Here is a 21,265-nt window from a genome sequence, read left to right as displayed (position 1 = left end):
TAGGGTTTCCAAAGGACCCCATATGAGAGTGTACTCTCTCTAAACCATCACACATGGAGTTTACGGTTGTAAACTATTGAGTTTACGGCCGTAAACTCCCAAACATGTGTGTTTGGTGTGTTTTGAAGTCCCAAATGCTTTCTAGAATTGTTCTAACTTAGTGGCTAAGTCCTTGGAAGAGTTTAAGGTCTAGAAGTACTCCAATTAGGAGTTTACGGCCTCAAGGCTAATACCCTTAGAGTTTACGGCCGTAAACTCTAAGTATGGTGGATTTTAGTTGCTTTCAAGCCTCTTGCACTTGTGGGATATGTTCTAGACAATTGTTCAAAGCAAATGAGAACCCTAGGCACACTTTGGTGCCATCCTTTTGAGTTTACGGCCCAAGGACATTCTCTTGGCCGTAAACTCACTTTGATGAGTGATTTTTATGTATTTAGGTTCCTCATTTTTTAGGAAACAATTCCATGAAGGGGTCTAGGGCTTTTGGTGTCTTGAAACCACACTTTTGTCCATGCTTATGGAGTTTACAGCCTAAGCTTCTCTTGGGCCGTAAACTCACTTTGATTTGTGTCATTTGATGTGTTTAAGACCTCGTTCTACTTGGGGAATTAGCCTAGATACAAGTCCTAACGTCCTAGTGTCCTCAAAACACCATGTAATGTTAGAATATGGAGTTTACGGCCTAAGAGAGTTTTGGGCCGTAAACTCCCAATCTTGGGTGGCTTTTGGCTTGTTTTGTTGTCCCTAACATGCATACATAAACCTCTAAGGCCTTATCATAACACATGTGTCAGTTTTGGCTTCGTTTCGGGAGTTTACCGCTCAAGAACACCTCGAGGTGTAAACTCCTAGATTTCATGTTTTAGCCTTCTAAAACATGTTATAGACACGTATAAAGCTTTCTAACAATGCTATAAAAAGTTACTCACGTTTTGGTATAAAAACCCGAAGATCCGTCAGAGAGAAAATGGCTTTTCTCTAGTCGGAAATGTGAATAATGAATGATTTTGGTTTAGAAAACTATTTATAGTCCTGAGATATTTTGGCAGAAAATATTTTTATTCCTGAAATGATCCCTAATAAATTAGAGTGTTGGAATAACAGTGTTGCACCAAACCCTAGTGCACCCACTCTCCTGATATTTCCTGAAGTGTAAACCCTGAATTTCTCAAACTTACGCGAAAAGTCTGAAAATTAACTGTGACTGCTACAACTTCTATTGAAGTGATATAGTTTGTATATAATGGAAATTTCGGGTTGTCACATGTCGTACCATAACTCGAATCCATATTCTTCAAAATAAGTCAATTGAATATCTATCGAAAAAGGCCATTACCAAAGTATGGAATAACATTGCCACCACCAAGAAAGATATCAACTCCTTTGGTCTAATCTTTGACATTATATGTAGGAAGATCATCAATTCAGGTGATAAAACCGAATTCAGGAGCGACGTGTGGCATGGCACAAATACCCTAAAGTCAGAATTCCCGTTACTATATGTTATGGAAAAGAAAAAAGAGTTGTACTGTAGCTGAAAGAATTACTAATAATGGACCTTTGTAGCAATGGAAATCTACTCTTGTTGATCATGGTACATGTTTAGAGTTGGACCGACTAAACAGGACTTTCGAATAATTCAGAATTAAGTCGGGACTGGATAAATGGACTTGCCCGTCAAATAAAGAAGGTAGATACATGATTGCTTCATTGAGGACGAAAATTGATAACATGCACATAAACAACTCAGTGTAGTGTAGAGTAAATTGGAGTAGAACCATTCCTTTAAAAGTCATTTGCTTCATCTGGAGAGTCGCACATGGGCATATACCATCCACGATTGCTCTTCAACAAAGAGGAATCCATATCGAGTCTACATTATGCGGATCCTGTATTGGCGAGCATGAATGTGTTGATCATATTCTTTTGAAATACCCTTATGCTTACAAAGGTGAGAGAACAAATCTTCCTTTGGGGTGTATAAACTTGTATACAACTCATAGTGTAGGCGATCTCTTAAAGTCAACAACAACATGGGGTCATTGTCCCAAAAAAAGAGAACGTTTATGGCTATCTGTTACGGGATGATATGGACGCTATGGAAATATAGAAATGATCGTTTATTTCGAGAGGTGTTCTATGCTCCATGTATAGTGGTGGGAAATGTGAAAGCAATGGTATTTACATGGCTCAAATGGCTCAAATGCAGAGGTAAAAGAAACATTTGTAGTTGGCTTGAGTGGAATCACTCTCCTTTTTCTCTTTTGTGATCGACAATGTCGTTCTTTCCTTTTCGTGTCTTAGCTTCTTGCTATTCGTGGTTATTTTAATATATTGGCCGTTTAAAAAAAATGGATGAAGCAAAAACTGCCGTGGAAAAATCAATCCCCTTATTTTTATGAGGATTGATTTGTTTCAAAATTTGCAAGATATAAAGCCCATGGTCTTTGTACCTTACTGGAAAAGGAGCAAGTCAACTCGAGCAAAATCCTATTTTTCTTATATACCGATGATTTTTTAATGTCTAGTCATGTGACATTGGTTACAACATGAGTCCTAGACACAAAAATAAAAATAAATAAATAAATAAATAAATAATAAATAATAAAAAGAATGTCATAAATTTCCGCAAACGAAAAACGAGTTAAATTATAAAGTGCAACAAGATTTTCCATAAAAGTTGTCCAACTGTTTAACAAGTGTAGTATATAAACCAAAGAGGCAAGAATCTCCAAATACCCATTACACATCTCATATTAAACAACGTTAACTTTCATACACATCTCATATTAAACAACGTTAACTTTCATACATAGTGAGATGTGTAAATCTGAGGGTATGAGTGAATTCTTTCGTAAGGGGAAGCCATTTTTTGCTGTTGTTTTCATACAGTTCGGGTTTGCAGGCATGTACATTCTTTCTAAACTGGCATTGAATGAAGGAATGAGCAATTACGTATTTGTTGTTTATCGCCATGCAGTCGCCACTCTTGTCATGGCCCCTTTCGCGATTCTTCTTGATAGGTTATACTGCTTTTAGCATGCAATGGACTGAAACTAAGACTACAAACGATTTCAACCGGACCAACATTGCAATTGTTTGTCTCACCCAAAAAGATGGAACAAGGACACACTCTCCATCTCTTGTCTTGCAAAAGTTTTAAATACCATTCTTGTGCTTATCATCGAGCCGTCGAAAACTTGTCAAGTCTGTATAAACACAGTTTATATAGATTTGTTTTTTATTAATTCTTAATTACATTTTGTAAACCAGGAAAACGAGGCCAAGAATGACACGTCCGATTTTCTTCAAGATTATGATTCTTGCATTACTTGAGTAAGTTTTAAGAAAACGAAATCTAAAACGTTCTAACATATTGCTTAAATAACAAGCTTTTATATGTTTTTGGCAGGCCAGTTATTGATCAAAATCTTTATTTTATGGGTCTCAAAGCTACCACAGCCACTTTTGTAGCTGCAATGTCGAATGTTCTTCCTGCTATAACTTTTGTCATGGCATGTATTTTAAGGTAAAAAGATATTTACTTGCATGCAGAAAAGACATGATACATATATATATATATATATATATATATATATATATATATATATATATATATATATATATATATATATATATATATATATATATATATATATATATATATATATATATATATATAAGTTTAGATATAAAAAGCTTGGAGATTATGATTTTTTCAGAGTTGAGAAGCTAAACCTAAAGAGCATCCATAGCCAGGCCAAGGTATTAGGGACAGTGACAACTGTTGCAGGTGCCATGGTGATGACACTTATGAAAGGCCCGATTATCGAGCTTTTTTGGACAAAAGGAAGAACGTATCATGAAGTTGCAACCAGTGGGGTAGATCTTCACCATTCTCTCAAGGGTGCTTTTATGATCACTGTTGGATGCGTTAGTTGGTCTAGTTTCATGATTTTGCAAGTAAGAGTCCTTATAAACTATGATAGTGTTAGTGTTTAGTATGACAGAAGAAATGGAATGGTTTAGTTCTGTGGAATTAAAAAAAAAAAGCCTCATTTTCCCTATTTTAATTGTTTCCTTCCATTTTGTAAATTGATTTCGTGTTTTTTTTCCTTTAGGAAACGGATTTTAAAAAGTGTAGAATAACCTACATTTATTTTTTGAATTTTTGTTCACAAAAATGTTTTTTGAAAGAACTTCATGATTTTAGTTATACTATAGATTTATTTTCTAAAAGTAACTTCTTTATTTGGTTTTTAATGAGTTTTTTTTATGTTTATTTTTTTTAGTTATGTAAATAACAAATTCAATAATTATAATTATAAAACTAAATGTGAGTATTCCATGAGTTTATTTAAAAGAAAAAATAAATAAAAAGTTCTAAACATTTGAGAAATTTTAATTTATAAAAAAGTGAGAAAATATTGAATTATTAAAATTAAAATGTTTTTTTCTTTTAAATTTAAACAAATAATTTAGATAAATAAACATAATAAACTAAAAAGGCTTTAATTTGGGGATTTTGAAATTGAAAGAAAAATCCATTAATAAAATAAATATGTATTTATTATTATCTTTATTGCAATTATTACATATAAATAATATGTGAAATTTAATAAAATAGAAAAATAAAATAAAATAACATGTAGAATAAAAAATAATTTAAAATAACCACAATATGATATTTACAAAATTAATGAAAATGTGACTTGATTAGATATTCATTTCATTATATTAGATTACACTAATCTTGTTGAAAATACCCGTTACCCGAATTATCCGTCCAATTTTTTCGGGTAACGGGTAAATCGAGTATCGAATTAATTTTTTCAAGTATTTGGATAACCTGGTTTTTTTTCAAGTCGGATAAATGATAAGTTTTTTTGGGTTTTGGGTATACACGATTATCCGAAATATCCTCCTTAATAAATGAAGGTTTTTTGCCACTTGTCAATCTCTCATGGATTTTGACACTTGTCATTTTGTGGTAATTTTGAAATAAATATTATCCACTTGTCAATATTTGGTTTGTTTTAATTTTTAATTAAAGTTATATACTTATATATGTAAAGTATTAAATATTATATGTATGATATTAAATTATAATAAATACGTTTCTTTCTTTCTTATTTTAAAGTTGTGCATTAAAAAGTATTTCATTTTTATACCTTATTTAATTATTTTTTTAAATTAACCTGTATAATATACGGGTCTTACACCTAGTATTTAACAAATAAGGAAAGGCACAACATGGATTAATGAATTATTTAATTCCAACATAGTGATTTATGGTAATTAAAATAACTTGGACTAACTGGGAAGATTGAAGGACATAATGCAAGAGTTGAAGCATGCACATATAAAAGATCATAAAACGCATAACAATAAATGCCAAGAATGTCAGCAAAGCCCTGTCATGAATCATCATACTTGTCTAATTAAGTATGATTATCATTGTTTTTAATTAAGATGATGAGTTAGCCTCCTGCGAAATGCATAAGAATAATCACAAGAAACAATTTTGTAAATGCAACTTTTGAATTCTTTTTTATTTTATTATAAGATTCAACTTTTAGGCTAAAATCTATAAGTATTTGTTTTTTTAAACATCTTATTAGATTTGATTTAATTGTTAAACGAATACTTTATATCTCAAATATTATTGACTAAAAAATCTAAATATTTAAAGTTTAAGCACGACATATTTATTTCATCAAATTTATTTTAGGTGTTATTAAAAAAATTGGGTAATACCTGAATTATCCAAACCCGACCCACTACCCGAATTTAATTTGGGTCGGGTAACGGGTAATTTTTTTAATACGAAAAACCCGAATTACCCGAAACCTGATAAATTTACCAAATCAACATCCCTAGTTTACACCAATCAAACATGATCATATATATATATATATATATATATATATATATATATATATATATATATATATATAATGACTCATTTCATTATCTTGCCTATATTTTCTTTTACGTTGATCATTATGTTCTGTTTTTTCGTTCTATTACATCCAACCAAACATACTCAATAGTAACAATAGCTAGACGTCTAGATTGTATCTCTAACTTGTCTTGTATACTTACAGTCGATCACCCTAAAGTCTTATCCCTCTGAGATTTCTCTAACTGCTTGGATATGTGTAATGGGAACAATTGAAGGGGGAATATTGGCATTGATAATGGAGAGGGGAAATGCCATAGCCTGGGCAATAAAGTGGGACACCACACTACTGGCAACTGTATACATAGTAAGGATGCCAAAATTAAGGTTTTCATACTTCAACACATTTTAACCATCTAAACAAGCAAATTTTTGTTGTCTGTGTATGTGTGTGTGTGAATGTAAAGCTCTTTGATTGTGTGATCTTGATACAGGGAATAGTGTGTTCGGGTCTAGCATATTACATCCAAGGACTAGTAATGAGAGTCAAAGGTCCTATTTTTATGACTGCATTTTATCCATTGTGCATGGTAATTGTAGCTGTGATGGGTTCCATTATTTTAGCTGAGCAAATGTACCTAGGAAGGTATCTTTTTCAGTTCATTAATTTGAATGGTAGTGTTAACATGAAGTAATGATCAGCTAACTAATTAATTAACATTTTCACAGGGTTATTGGAGCCATTGTCATAGTTGCAGGGCTTTATCTTGTTGTTTGGGGTCTTAGCAAGGACAACAAGCTTCCATCTGTACCCATTGATGAGAAAATAATAGCACTACAAGAGCAGATGCCGGATAAAGAATGTGAAGAAAGTCACTATCAGAAGGTCATAACCGTCTAATAAATCTCATGTTCTAAGCATTCTCATGTGTCTAATAAGTGTGTGTCATGCACGTGGATACCACTGTTGTCAATATCTCACATGGACATTCCATTGTTATCCATATTACCACATGTTTTATTAATGTTATTGAGTCTATAAAATCCCTTAATCAAAGGTTTTACGTGGTGATGTAGCCAGTGAAGGAGCCAGGTTCAAAGTAAAAGGGTATCCCAAAAAAATTTCGGATGGCCTAATTTTTTTCGAGGTACTTCGGTTTCGGTTTTAAACCTAAACCTTAATCGAATCCTTAGATAACTTAAAGTCATGTTATATAAACATGAAGTTGAAGTATCTTTTGATACTTGAATCGATGTGGGAATAAAAGTAGATATTAAATGAAGCATGAAGATAACATGTTAATATAATAGACGAAATTGACTAAATTTACATGTGTTTGACGATGTGGGATAAAATAGCTGAGAAAATAAAAATAAAAGGTAAACAATGTAAAGAGGGAGATTTGATCCTTAGACCTCTACTTCAATATGCTAGCGCCTTATCCAGCAAACCACATGTTTGTTTGGGTTTATAAGTGAAGGGAAACATATATACACTATATAAAACGAAATTTTGCTAAAAAGAATTACACTACCGAAAAAAATTTGAGGGCTATCCTGGGCTACCCCGGGCTCTACATTGGATCCGCCCATGGACGTAGCGTTATTATCGTTACTACTGAAATCTGATCCATTGATTAGGCATCGTAATCTTTATGTTTGTTGAATGTACCCATGGGTACGCTATTCTAATATCGTGTTGTTAAAAATCAAGATTCTTGTATTATTCTTTCTTAAAATATATATGAACCAATTGTTATAGAATCATTATTCTCCATGCTGAAAATATATACCAACATCTTAGTTGCATCAACGATTGCAAAAGTCGTTATGGTCGAAGTTGACTAGGGATTACCTAACTAGTCAGACCTGGCTCTCCAAAATTGTAAAACAATTAACTTTAGGAATATCAAATTTGACCAATATGAGTAGGAGCCCAAGGTTTTTGACACATTATCACAACTTTATCACTACAAGAAATAAAGACAATAACGACGACATGTAACCCGCTAAAAGTATGTGCCGTAGCTAAATGTGGAAAACCACAATCCACATCAAAACAATCTTGTTAATCTAATCGAACGGCCGTAAACAAAGTTCGCTTAAAGTATTAGTTGCGATGTCAATAGCGATGACATCGTCGCCGCTAATGCTCCATAAAAACACATTATTTTTTCCTTCGTGAATGTGTCACTGCTAAAACCCTATTTTCGCCGCCACGACCTCCCTGTCACCGCAAATAATCGTTGCTGCTAAAGGTTATCATAGATATACCCCTCTTTCTCCACCACTTTCTGTAATCTGTCTTCTGTCACTCTCATCATTATGACATCCTCAATTTCACAGCCAGAAAAAATCGATTTTTTTATGTTTTATTTAAAATTATAGTATCATTTTGGAGAATAATATTGCGGAATTTTTTCCCAAAAATATGATAAAGAGATTATCAAATCATTTCCAAAGAAATGTATTTTAATTATATTAAAAACTTTGAGATGTCATTATTAATACAGTACATAAGCATAAACGGAAATAGTACAATCCTTACAAACATCTATTATTCTACTGACCTACAATCCATAAATCTCTCATCTGTTATCACACGTGTGCCCTTGTGCCATTACTTGTAATAAAACAAAGTGGGTAAGGCTTGGAATCCTGGTGAGCACATATGGTTTTCAACCCACAATAATTAAATTCTTTATTTTCATCAAATCATTCAACCTAATTACCCATTCACGTTTGTCACAACTAGAAATTTTGTGCCTTGTAACTTCAACACTTAAGTAAGAATTATGAATTAAAGTCTTAAGAGCATGTATGATGCTTACTTTATGACAACAAAAATTTGCAACCAAATACACCATACAAGCATTACAAAATACTCAACAAGCAATTGGGAACCCTAGAAGTTCTTGTTTAGGTCCATTTTGGTCTAGGACTTCCTTATTGGGCCCAATGGACCAGTAAGATTCCAATTTGACCATCTTGGACTTAGAACTCTTAAATGGGTTCTAATTGTACCCACTTTCATTTATTTCAACATTTTGGGCTATATTGGGTCTAGAATGAAATGAATTAAATATTATGAACTATTATGGACCATAATTAACCTAATCTTGCCTAATAAGGCATAAAAATCACACTTATATTTTATAAGGGCTAAAAATCACCCAACCTAACTATAACATGGGCTTAAGGACAAAAAGTCTAAAAATCCCCTCTCTCCCCTCTCCATTCTCGGCCCAAGCCCACAAAGAAGGAGGGTTGACTTTGTTGGGTGACACCTCACTTTTGTACCTAGGATTTCCATGCAACACACATATCTCCATGCAACTATCTTGTCAAACCTCTCTCTCTCTCCCCTCTCTTCTTGTTCTCGGCCGATTTCAAGCACACACACACATTTCACTCAATTTTTCTCTCAAGAAACTCTCTCATTTCTCCTCCAAAATTTCGAGATCTAAGGAACTTTCAAGAAGATATCTCCACAAATTCTTCACCTAAGGTAAGATCAAGTTTGGATCTATGATTTAGGTACTTTGTTTTATCAAAATCTCCTCCTAATCCATGTAAAAATCTTGATCACTCTCCTAGAAACTCTTTAAGTTCGAGATCTTCCAAGGAGAGGTACTAAGGCCAAATTTTCTTCTCACTTTCTTCCAAAAGCCGAAACCACACCCAAAGGTGAGCTTCATACCCCCTATTTTTCGGTTTTTATAAGTTTTGTGGGGGGAGAATACAAGCAAATGTGTAGATCTATGAGTATATGTATGCTTTGTGTGATTTCTATGCTTATATATATATGTTCTTATGTGATTGTGATGTTGGATCTAGTAAAAAAGAGCTTAGAAATCGAGATCTACAATGTGTTGAATGAAATAAGTATAACTTATGTTATTTTACACAAATCATTTCTAGAAAAGTAACCAAGTTGGTTAATATGAACCTCTTTGGGCTTAAAACCCATTTTTGGGCTCAAAATGCTAAAAATATAAAACTAAAGGGCCCGAAATGACAAAATACAAATTCTGAGGGTTGAGATGAGTCAAAACAGTTTCAAAAATGTATTTTCTGAAAATTTACTCTTTTGAAGGATTAAAATGTGAATTTTTAAACCTAATGGGCCAAAAATGAACTTTTCGGCCCAATAAAGCCCAAATTGCGAGATTTTTAATTTAGAGTGGCTGAAACTGCACTTTTCTGTAAAACAGGGGACTACTAGTGTACCAAGTCCATTTCAAAGGTTAAAATTAATTTTCAAATTTAAAAAGGACCAAAATTGCAAATATTTTCCATTTTGGGTCAAAAGTGTAAAAATTGCGAAAATAGAGGTTTCAGCCGAGAAAACTTCATTTTTAGGGACTAAAACTGTTTTCCAAACAAATTTGAGCTGAAAAATATCTTTTCAACAAGTTTTGATACTAAAGTGTCAAGAAAAATGGTCTAAGGACTAAAATGGAAATTCTTTTATACAAAGGGTCAAAAGTGTAAATTGTCCATAAGAAAGGGGCTGTAAAAAGTAAAATTTTAATGTGTTAAACAATAAATCCGTTATGCTAAAATACTAGTACCACGACTACCGACGAAACATAATACACCTTCAACACCAAAAATCGTTACCAAACGAATTGATTCGGTCTCGAATCAATAACGAATCAGAAATCTATACACGACGATACTACAATACACACGCTGAAATTACGGGAAGTCAATACACACGTGGGAATTCACTAGACATCGATACACCATCTTTGGGCCAGAAAGTTTCAAATCGTTCTTGTTGGGCCTAGCTAGCCCAATGACATGATCTTTAGGCCCGAAGGAAACTCGCTTACATGTTGTTGGGTCTTTTATGACCTAATTTCGTGTAAAAGGACTTTCAATGGCTTTTGTGCTGTTGGGCCCCAAGGGTCCTTTGGTACTGCCAGTAAAGTCAAGAATTCACCAATGCGGGTCGGGCCAAGGGCCCTTCGCATTCACGATAGCCTTGAACGACTTATGGAATTATCGAGGGCTTCGTGCTCTTTTTTTTCTCCTCGGTTGTGGGGCTATGAGAAGTTAGGGTGATTGGATTAAGTGAATAGTACAGACGACGCCTAAGGGATCGTTTGTATAGTTGTAAACTATTCGTTTTCATTAATGCGTGTTTACAACAATTCACAACCCATAATTAATCCAACGTCACCTGGAATTATCGAATACATACGTCACAACGGTATAACAAAATAGATGAAATGAAACTGTAACAGCCCGGAATTTCAGGTATTGTTTTAAAATTATTTTTGGGGACATTTTAGGAAGGGACTCGGCGAGTTGGTGCCTGACTCGCCGAGTAGGACCACAGACTTGGTCGCAGATTCGCGACTGGACTCGACGAGTCCATTAGGGACTCGGCGAGTCGACGCTGTTCAGCAGAAACCCTAACCGTTTGGTTTTGGGATCGTTTATAACGCCTCTTAGGCCGTCATTGTTCGTTTTTGCTTATTGAGAAGAACCCTAGGACGATTGTGTGCATCTGGAACAAGGATTGAAGACCATTGTTGGGTTTGGAAGAGTTGTGTGCAAGGAAGAGGAAGGTTTAGCTAAAGGAACAGCAAGAGAATCACGTTCTGAGGATTGGGGACACAGAAAGTGCATCAATCAGGTAATATCTCGGATTTCGTTCTTCTGTGATTGATGTGTATATGAAGTTAGGGTTTATAGAACCCATTTGATGATTAGAGGGATTATTATGTTGTTACCCAAGTGTTTATACCTTAGTAATAGGTTGTTTAGAGGTCCAGATAGTCCCATGAGTGTGTATTTCGGGATCATACGTATTTCAGGAAGTAGTTGATCGACTGCATGGCATGGACTCGCCGAGTCGGATGAGCAGACTCGGCGAGTAGCTTGAAGATTCACTGGGACTCGCCGAGTTGTTCTTCAGACTCGGCGAGTGGAGTCGGGGTGGCCCCGCGATTCTTCCACGAGGACCTCATCGAGTCAAGAGGGATACTCGACGAGTAGAAAGGAGAACAACAGGGAAAATAGGGGAGGACGTCTAGACTCGCCGAGTCGCCTTTGCACTCGACGAGTCCGGTCAAGTTGACCGTTGACCAGAGTTGACCTGCATGTAATTCTTAGGGTCAGTTGTCTTGAATGATAAGAGTATTAATAAGGGTATATGGTATTATAGGGAGTCTGCAGATCGGCGGATCGAGCGCGAGTAGTTTCAAGAGTTGATAGCTTACATTACCACGAGGTGAGTCTTCTCACTATACTGTACCCGGAAGGGTTTGACTGTGTGACCGGAAGGTCGGATATGTTATGTCTTTTATATGTGCTATAATTGAAAGGAATAGTTGCTATGCATGCTATGTATGTTTCTATGGGCCGGAAGGCAATGTATTATGTGACAGGAAGGTCACGTATGATTTATGATGTATGTGATATATGTGTTAGAGTAAATGCATTATGTGTTATATATGTTTATGGGCCGGAAGGCAATCATGTTATGGGCCGGAAGGCAATTATCTTATGGGCCGGAAGGCAATTATCTTATGGGCCGGAAGGCGATTATCATATGGGCCGGAAGGCATTGTACTGTGGACCGGAAGGTCCGGGCCTGGAAAGGCGTATATGTGTAAGTGGTATACTGGGGAACTCACTAAGCATTTATGCTTACAAGTTGTTATGTATGTGTTTCAGGTACTAGCGAGGACCGTGGGAAGGCGCCGGCATGATGCATACACACTGCTGCTATTTGAGATCTTGGGGATTTTACATATGTATTTGTTTTGAAACATGAAATAAATATTATTGGTTGAATGAACTCACTTTATTTAAAATGAAAAATTTATTTGAAAATTTGCGTTGTTACAATTGGTATCAGAGCCTTGGTTTGAGGGATTCGGGTGTACCTTCGGGTGTAACTGAACTCAAACCGAGGATTTGAGGAAAATCTTTTAAAAAAAAATAAATACATAAACTTTTATAAATGGTAAAGTGGTAAATAAGAAAGACGCAGTGTGTACGATCAGCCAGCGCCCGAACGGTAAAGATCCCCATAATACCTTACAATGTTATGTTATGCACTGAATTATGAATTGTTATGCATGCTAGAAGACTAGGTATACATGATAGGACTAGAATGGCCTGTTTTGTGATGCCTTAGTCTAGGGAGATTGCTTGTATGAGATATTCGGTAGCGTGCAGGTAGATAATGCATACGAGAAGTAGAGTACTCACTATTCGGGGTTTGGGGAGGAAGATTTGGGACGAATACTGACACGGTGTGGTCGGTGGTATTGGGCACGTACTACCGAAGACACCGGGTCGGTGGAAAACCCAAGTAAGAATCCCTGGATATCGGAGACTGAGTAGGGTTGCGTTATCGAGTACAATTGTACTTGATGGAGTCTCTGATAATTTTATGTTGTATTTTAGAGACATCATGGTTACGACACGCCACGGAGCGAGTTCGAGTAGTATGAGTGACGAGGAGATTCGTCAGATGATTCAGGAGGAGGTAGCTGCGGCGGTTCGGGCTGAGATCCCGGAGATGTTTGGGTCCATTAAGACCACCCTGATGGAGGAGTTTGAGGAGCGGTACGCCGCACTGACTGAAGCTGCAGTCGCTGCCGCTACCGCAGCTGTGGCCGCTGCTAGGCCGCAAGGGGGTGATTCGTTGCTATTCCGGGAATTCAGCAACACGAAACCCCTTGAGTTCGATGGGACGTAGGATCCGATTGCTGCGATGAGGTGGATCGCCGATATTGAGGGGTGCTTCTACACTTGTTCATGCCCGGAGCACCTGAGGGTACGGTTCGCCTTGAACCAGCTCCGTCTGGGAGCGAAGGATTGGTGGAAGTTCGTGACGGCGAACTTCACTCAGGCGGAGATTTCAGCGGTGACATGGGAGAGGTTTACTGAGATGTTCAGGGATGAGTACGTTCCCCCAGTGGAGAGGGAACGATTGATCCAGGAGTTCTTGACCCTTAAGCAGGGTACTGATTCCGTTGCGGTGGTTACACGGAAATTTAATGAGAGGGCGATGTTCTGCCCCGAGCTGGTGTCTACAGAGCAGTCACGGATGAGCCGGTACTTGGGCGTGTTGAGGAGGGATATCCGGGAGTTTGTGTCAAACTCCACCTATCGTACTTTCACTGAGCTTCTGGCGAATGCCAGGAAGCGCGAGATCGAGTTGGAGACCCAGGCCAGGGAGGAGGCCGAGTCTCGGCAGGTGGACCGGCGACCGGCTCAGTCTCAGCCGGCAGCCAAGCGGTTCAAATCCGCTGATGCGAGGACGGGAGGTTCGAAGGGCCGCACTTGCGGAAAGTGCGGCAAGAGTCATGAGGGGGCGTGTAGAGCGGGTGGTTGCTACAAGTGTGGCAAGGAAGGACACATTGCCAGGGATTGTCCTAAGGGGTTTATGGTTTGCTTTCATTGCAACCAGACAGGCCATCGGAAGGCCGAGTGCCCGCAGCTTCGTCGGGGATCTACACCTACTACCAGGGCTACCGAGACACGACCGGCGAAGGTCGAGGCTCCGAGGGCTTGCGGGAGAGCCTTTCAGCTGACTGCGGAGGAGGTCCGCGCTGCACCCGATGTTGTGGCAGGTATAATGTAATTCGCGTATTTATTTAAAGTTGAAATGTTATGCTTATGTTAATATATGTGTAGGTACTTTTGTTGTGAACTCTATGCCTGCTCTTGTGTTATTTGATTCGGGTGCGAGTAGATCCTTTGTATCTTTAGCTTTTAGTCAGCATATCAGCATTAGTCGTGAGCCGTTAAGTCGGCCTCTGAGCGTTTCTATAGCGGCCGAGAGGGTGGTTTGTGCTACGGAGGTTCTTCGGGGATGCGTGCTAGAGATTTTTGGGGTTGCGTTCCCGATTGACCTAATTCCTATTGCGATGGGTGATGTCTGTGTCATCGTGGGCATGGACTGGTTGAGCTGATTCAGTGTTGTCATCGACTGTGAGCGCCAGCTGGTGACTATACGAGACCCTAGTGGGGGAGTTCTTACGGTGTACAGCGAGGGTACCCGTTCGGGATCAGCTTTTTGTTCGGCCGCTAGGGCGAGGCAGTGTCTACAACAGGGATGTAAAGGTTTTGTGGCGTATGTGATGGATACGCGGGAGGCTTCCGAGAGGCCGAGGACAGTGGAGGAGGTACCAGTGGTGCGCGAGTTTCCAGATGTCTTTCCCGAGGATTTGCCGGGAGTACCTCCTGCGAGGCAAGTGGAGTTTGGTATCGATCTGATTCCGGGGGCTGCGCCCATTGCGAAGGTGCCTTATCGTCTTGTACCTCTAGAGATGCAAGAGTTGTCCTCGCAACTCCAGGAGTTGCTGGGGAAGGGATTTATTCGGCCGAGTAGCTCGCCGTGGGGAGCACCGATTCTATTCGTCAAGAAGAAGGATGGTTCACACCGGATGTGTATTGATTACCGGGAGTTGAACAAGGTGACGGTCAAGAACCGCTATCCGTTACCGAGGATCGATGATCTATTCGATCAGTTGCAAGGGGCATCTTGGTTTTCCAAGATCGATCTGAGATCAGGGTACCATCAGGTAAGAGTGCGGGATGAGGACGTCCAGAAGACAGCATTCAGGACGCGGTATGGGTATTACGAGTTCGTGGTGATGCCTTTTGGGCTCACCAATGCCCCGGCAGTGTTCATGGACCTCATGAACAGGGTATGCAGGCCGATGCTGGATCGGTCTGTGATTGTATTTATCGATGACATCCTAGTATATTCGCGAACTAGAGAGCAGCATGAGAGTCATTTGAGGGAGGTTCTTGAGGTACTGAGGTCGGAGAAGTTATATGCAAAATTCTCCAAATGTGACTTCTGGTTGCGGGAGGTCCAATTTCTTGGACATGTGGTTAATCAGGCAGGGATATTGGTCGATCCGGCCAAGGTGGAAGCAGTGATGAGTTGGGAGGTACCGAAGTCACCTTCCGAGATCAGGAGTTTCCTTGGGTTGGCGGGGTACTATCGGAGGTTTATTAGGGACTTCTCCAAGATCGCAGTACCGCTCACCAGGTTGACCCGGAAGGGTGTTACATTCTCATGGGGACCCGAGCAGCAGATTTCCTTCGAGACACTTCGTCAGAGGTTGTGCGAAGCCCCGGTGTTAGCTCTCTCGGAAGGGATGGAGGATTTTGTCGTATATTGCGACGCATCAATTTCGGGACTGGGTGCGGTGTTGATGCAGAGAGGTCATGTGATAGCTTATGCGTCGAGGCAGCTGAAGCCTCATGAGGCGAGATATCCCACACATGATTTAGAGTTGTGGGCAGTGGTGTTCGCTCTCAAGATATGGCGTCACTACCTGTACGGGGTTCGTTGTACTATATACACGGACCATAAGAGTTTGAAGTATTTGATGGATCAACCCAACCTAAATATGCGTCAGAGGAGATGGTTAGACGTGGTTAAGGATTATGACTGTGAGATCCTATACCACCCAGGCAAGGCTGATGTGGTAGCCGATGCATTGAGTCGTAGAGCGGAAAGCACTCCATTGCGAGACGTATGTTTGAGACTAACAGTGATGACCCCGATATTGGATGCTATTCGTGGGGCGCAGGCCGAGGCTGTGAGATCCGAGATGTAGAAGAAAGAGAGAGTCGTTGGGTTAATTTCAGAGTTCGTTAAGGATGGACGAGGACTTTTGACGTTTCAGGGTCGGATTTGGGTACCATTCGTGGGCGGTACGCGTACTATTTTGATGGAGGAGGCTCATAGATCGAAATTCTCGATCCATCCCGGTGCTACGAAGATGTATTTGGACTTGAGGAAGGAATATTGGTGGCCTTGTATGAAGAGAGACGTCGCATGGTTCGTTGAGAGGTGTTTGACTTGCCGTAGGGTTAAAGCCGAACACTAGAGACCGCATGGTAAGTTGCAGCCCTTGGAGATTCCTGAGTGGAAGTGGGAGCAGATTTCTATGGATTTCATCACCAAATTGCCAAGAACTGCTAGGGGAGTCGATGCAATTTGGGTGATTGTGGATAGATTGACGAAGAGTGCACACTTCCTTGCCATTAGCGAGAGTTCATCAGCGGAGAAGTTGGCGGAGTTATACGTGAGAGAGGTAGTATCTCGGCATGGAGTGCCGATCTCGATTGTTTCAGACCGTGATGTACGTTTCACTTCCAGGTTCTGGAAGAAATTTCATGAGGAGCTGGGTACTAAACTGCATTTTAGTACCGCATACCATCCCCAGACCGACGGGCAGAGCGAGCGGACGATTCAGACATTGGAGGACATGCTTCAAGCGTGTGTGTTAGACTTCGGGGGTAGCTGGGATGCGTATTTATCCTTGGCAGAGTTTTCCTACAACAACAGCCATCATTCGAGCATTGGTATGCCACCTTTTGAGTTGTTATATGGTAGGAGGTGTCGGACCCCCATTTGCTGGGGAGAGGTGGGACAGAGAGTGATGGGCAGTACAGAGATCGTACTCCAGACGACTGAGCAGATTCAACAGGTTAGGCAGAGATTATTGACCGCCCAAAGCCGACAGAAGAGTTATGCGGACAGACGCCGGTCCGAGCTGGAATTCCAGGTCGGCGACTTCGTTCTCCTGAAGGTTTCTCCTTGGAAGGGAGTGATCCGGTTCAGAAAGAGGGGCAAGTTGGGACCCCGGTTCATAGGTCCATTTCGGGTAATTGCAAGGGTAGGTCGGGTAGCTTATCGGGTGAGTTGCCAGCAGAGTTGGGACAGATTCACAATACCTTTCACGTATCACAGTTGAGGAAGTGTATAGCCGATGAATCGGCGGTGGTTCCGTTAGAGGATATTCAGGTGGATGCGAGCCTGAATTACGCCGAGAGACCAGTAGCTATTAGGGATCGGAAGATCAAGGTTCTGCGGAACAAGGAAGTACCTCTGGTGTTGGTTCAGTGGCAACACCGGAAGGGATCGGAGATGACTTGGGAGCTGGAGCATGAAATGCGGGAGCAACATCCGGAGTTATTCGCAGAGTGAGACTTCGAGGGCGAAGTCTAGTTCTAGTGGGGGAGAGTTGTAACAGCCCGGAATTTCAGGTATTGTTTTAAAATTATTTTTGGGGACATTTTAGGAAGGGACTCGGCGAGTTGGTGCCTGACTCGCCGAGTAGGACCACAGACTTGGTCGCAGATTTGCGACTGGACTCGACGAGTCCATTAGGGACTCGGCGAGTCGACGCTGTTCAGCAGAAACCCTAACCGTTTGGTTTTGGGATCGTTTATAACGCCTCTTAGGCCGTCATTGTTCGTTTTTGCTTATTGAGAAGAACCCTAGGACGATTGTGTGCATCTGGAACAAGGATTGAAGACCATTGTTGGGTTTGGAAGAGTTGTGTGCAAGGAAGAGGAAGGTTTAGCTAAAGGAACAGCAAGAGAATCACGTTCTGAGGATTGGGGACACAGAAAGTGCATCAATCAGGTAATATCTCGGATTTCGTTCTTCTGTGATTGATGTGTATATGAAGTTAGGGTTTATAGAACCCATTTGATGATTAGAGGGATTATTATGTTGTTACCCAAGTGTTTATACCTTAGTAATAGGTTGTTTAGAGGTACAGATAGTCCCATGAGTGTGTATTTCGGGATCATACGTATTTCAGGAAGTAGTTGATCGACTGCATGGCATGGACTCGCCGAGTCGGATGAGCAGACTCGGCGAGTAGCTTGAAGATTCACTGGGACTCGCCGAGTTGTTCTTCAGACTCGGCGAGTGGAGTCGGGGTGGCCCCGCGATTCTTCCACGAGGACCTCGTCGAGTCAAGAGGGATACTCGACGAGTAGAAAGGAGAACAACAGGGAAAATAGGGGAGGACGTCTAGACTCGCCGAGTCGCCTTTGCACTCGACGAGTCCGGTCAAGTTGACCGTTGACCAGAGTTGACCTGCATGTAATTCTTAGGGTCAGTTGTCTTGAATGATAAGAGTATTAATAAGGGTATATGGTATTATAGGGAGTCTGCAGATCGGCGGATCGAGCGCGAGTAGTTTCAAGAGTTGATAGCTTACATTACCACGAGGTGAGTCTTCTCACTATACTGTACCCGGAAGGGTTTGACTGTGTGACCGGAAGGTCGGATATGTTATGTCTTTTATATGTGCTATAATTGAAAGGAATAGTTGCTATGCATGCTATGTATGTTTCTATGGGCCGGAAGGCAATGTATTATGTGACAGGAAGGTCAGGTATGATTTATGATGTATGTGATATATGTGTTAGAGTAAATGCATTATGTGTTATATATGTTTATGGGCCGGAAGGCAATCATGTTATGGGCCGGAAGGCAATTATCTTATGGGCCAGAAGGCAATTATTTTATGGGCCGAAAGGCGATTATCATATGGGCCGGAAGGCATTGTACTGTGGACGGGAAGGTCCGGGCCTGGAAAGGCGTATATGTGTAAGTGGTATACTGGGGAACTCACTAAGCATTTATGCTTACAAGTTGTTATGTATGTGTTTCAGGTACTAGCGAGGACCGTGGGAAGGCGCCGGCATGATGCAGAAACTACACCAATCTTCTAAATCTTCAATTTCTTCAAAGACCTTCTTGAGAGCAAAAAGTGTTGTTCTTGAGAGTGTTGTTCATAAACTCTATTCAAAATCTCCAATAAAAAGGGGCTAATTTCTGGATCTAAAAGTTGGCTAAAAGTAATTCACCAATCTTCCCAAAATTAAGATTCATGCCAAAAACCCGGATCCTTCACAACACAATCCATGTGGACCATTTGTGGATCCACGCAGACCGCATGGGTCTCGTTGAATGGGTCCATTGTCCCATTTAATTACCACATCAGCCCAATCTTCTTATTAATGTTTCCGCCCATTTGCATAATTTCTTGGGATCCTAATTATACTTTTCCAAAGCCTTCAAAGATGATCTAATGCTCCTTTAATCTTCCTTAGCTCGAGTCCTCGTCGTCTTGTCCAAAAATTAAGTCCAACGTGCTTTCTTATTTATAATGACACCAAGCCCAATCGCACCACTTCAAGTCCACAAGCAAAGCGCAAGCCTCCAATAGTCCCGCACTCCTTGCATACCTCCACTGACAAATAGTCTTCGGTAAATCCTGCAATTAAGCTCAAAAGACTGGAGAGCACCCAATAAAGGATAAAATTAACAAAAAGAGAAAATATGCATGAAGATTAACTAAAATGAGATGGTTTTAACTAAAAATAAACTAAGAAAAGAAGTAATAAAATGAAACTATCAGGATTATCTTTGGGATAGACAATAATGCTTATGGGATTCCTCAGCAATATATGTCAGTAATGCAACCATGAGGGGGATGGAGTACACCTGGTGAACACTTAGTTCAAAAAGACCTACATGTTGTAAGCGTGTCAGCGTTCCACTGTATGGAATTCTTTTAAAAGATTAACACCAAATTTTGTAACTTCATAAAAACTTTAAATCAATTTTTTTAAACATTTTCATATCCATAACTTATGGAGGTTTAAAAAAAATCACACTTTAGATCATACTTTTAAAACTAATAAATAATCATATTATTTTATCTTTTACTAAATTTGACCTAATTCAACTCATATAGCAAATGATTCAAATTTTACACATAATTAGTTTTTCATAAAAACAAGTAATTATCTTAAAATTTGACAAACATCATGTTTTTTTTCCCTTTTTTTCCACCTTTGAAAATAAAACATTTGCATCAATATAACAGAAAACAATCTATGGTTCTGATACCACTGTTGGGTTTTGAGCATTCTAACACTCCTAAGTGTACATGCAACCCTAAATACATTGGATCTATGTTTTCTCTATTATACATACAAATATGAATATTCCAAGGTATTACCCTAACTAGCATACAATCTTTTTGATACTTGAATAATAAACTAGATATAAATACATACCTTTTGGATGTAACTTGTCTTCATGAAGCTTGAGTGTCTAGTGCCCCAAGTGTGACACCTCAAATGGTTCACACAACACCATGAACTCTTAGAATAACCTTGAGAATAAGGATACTTTGGTTCGATCTAGTGAAATCGGCATTGCCCTTTTGTGTACACACACTACTGCCAATTTCACCAACCAAGGACATCTTTATATAATGTGGAGACTAGGGTTAAACCCATGACCCTTCATTTCATATGATCCATAAGTTAAACACTCCATGGACTATCCATGAAAGCTTAGCCCAACCTAAATAAACTTGGCCATCACACACAAACACACACACACACACACACACACATATATATATATATATATATATATATAAGAGTCCATATTTAATTAGTTCCTTTTGATCTCTTAATTAATTATAAATTAATTCTTGATAAATACTAATTAAATAATATGATTATATATTATATTAGAACTTATAATATATTAAT

The 21,265-nt window shown here is 39.3% G+C and overlaps 1 protein-coding gene across 1 annotated transcript; it reads left to right on the top strand.

Moving 5' to 3' along the window:
* Positions 1–2,751: 2,751 nt before the first annotated feature.
* Positions 2,752–7,154, top strand: LOC145003461 (WAT1-related protein At2g37460-like). The gene is made up of 7 exons (XM_078962592.1): positions 2,752–3,023; positions 3,274–3,336; positions 3,413–3,529; positions 3,723–3,963; positions 6,108–6,269; positions 6,397–6,548; positions 6,632–7,154. Exons 1-7 carry the CDS (start codon positions 2,821–2,823, stop codon positions 6,801–6,803), a joined length of 1,110 nt encoding a protein of 369 aa, XP_078818718.1. The 5' UTR covers positions 2,752–2,820; the 3' UTR covers positions 6,804–7,154.
* The last annotated feature ends 14,111 nt before the right edge of the window (positions 7,155–21,265 follow it).

The sequence above is a fragment of the Lactuca saligna genome, chromosome 6 (assembly GCF_052625555.1).
Source record: "Lactuca saligna cultivar CGN05327 chromosome 6, ASM5262555v1, whole genome shotgun sequence".
NCBI lineage: Eukaryota > Viridiplantae > Streptophyta > Magnoliopsida > Asterales > Asteraceae > Lactuca > Lactuca saligna.
The sequence above is the reverse complement of the archived record's forward strand: the minus strand, read 5'-3'. Positions and strand labels throughout refer to the sequence as shown.

Bases quoted from the DNA above. Each gene is read 5' to 3' on its own strand.
- LOC145003461 (XM_078962592.1), top strand. From the start codon at position 2,821: ATGTGTAAATCTGAGGGTATGAGTGAATTCTTTCGTAAGGGGAAGCCA. The intron at 3,530-3,722 runs GTAAAAAGATAT...TGATTTTTTCAG, and splicing joins GTCATGGCATGTATTTTAAG to AGTTGAGAAGCTAAACCTAA. The intron at 6,549-6,631 runs GTATCTTTTTCA...ACATTTTCACAG, and splicing joins GAGCAAATGTACCTAGGAAG to GGTTATTGGAGCCATTGTCA.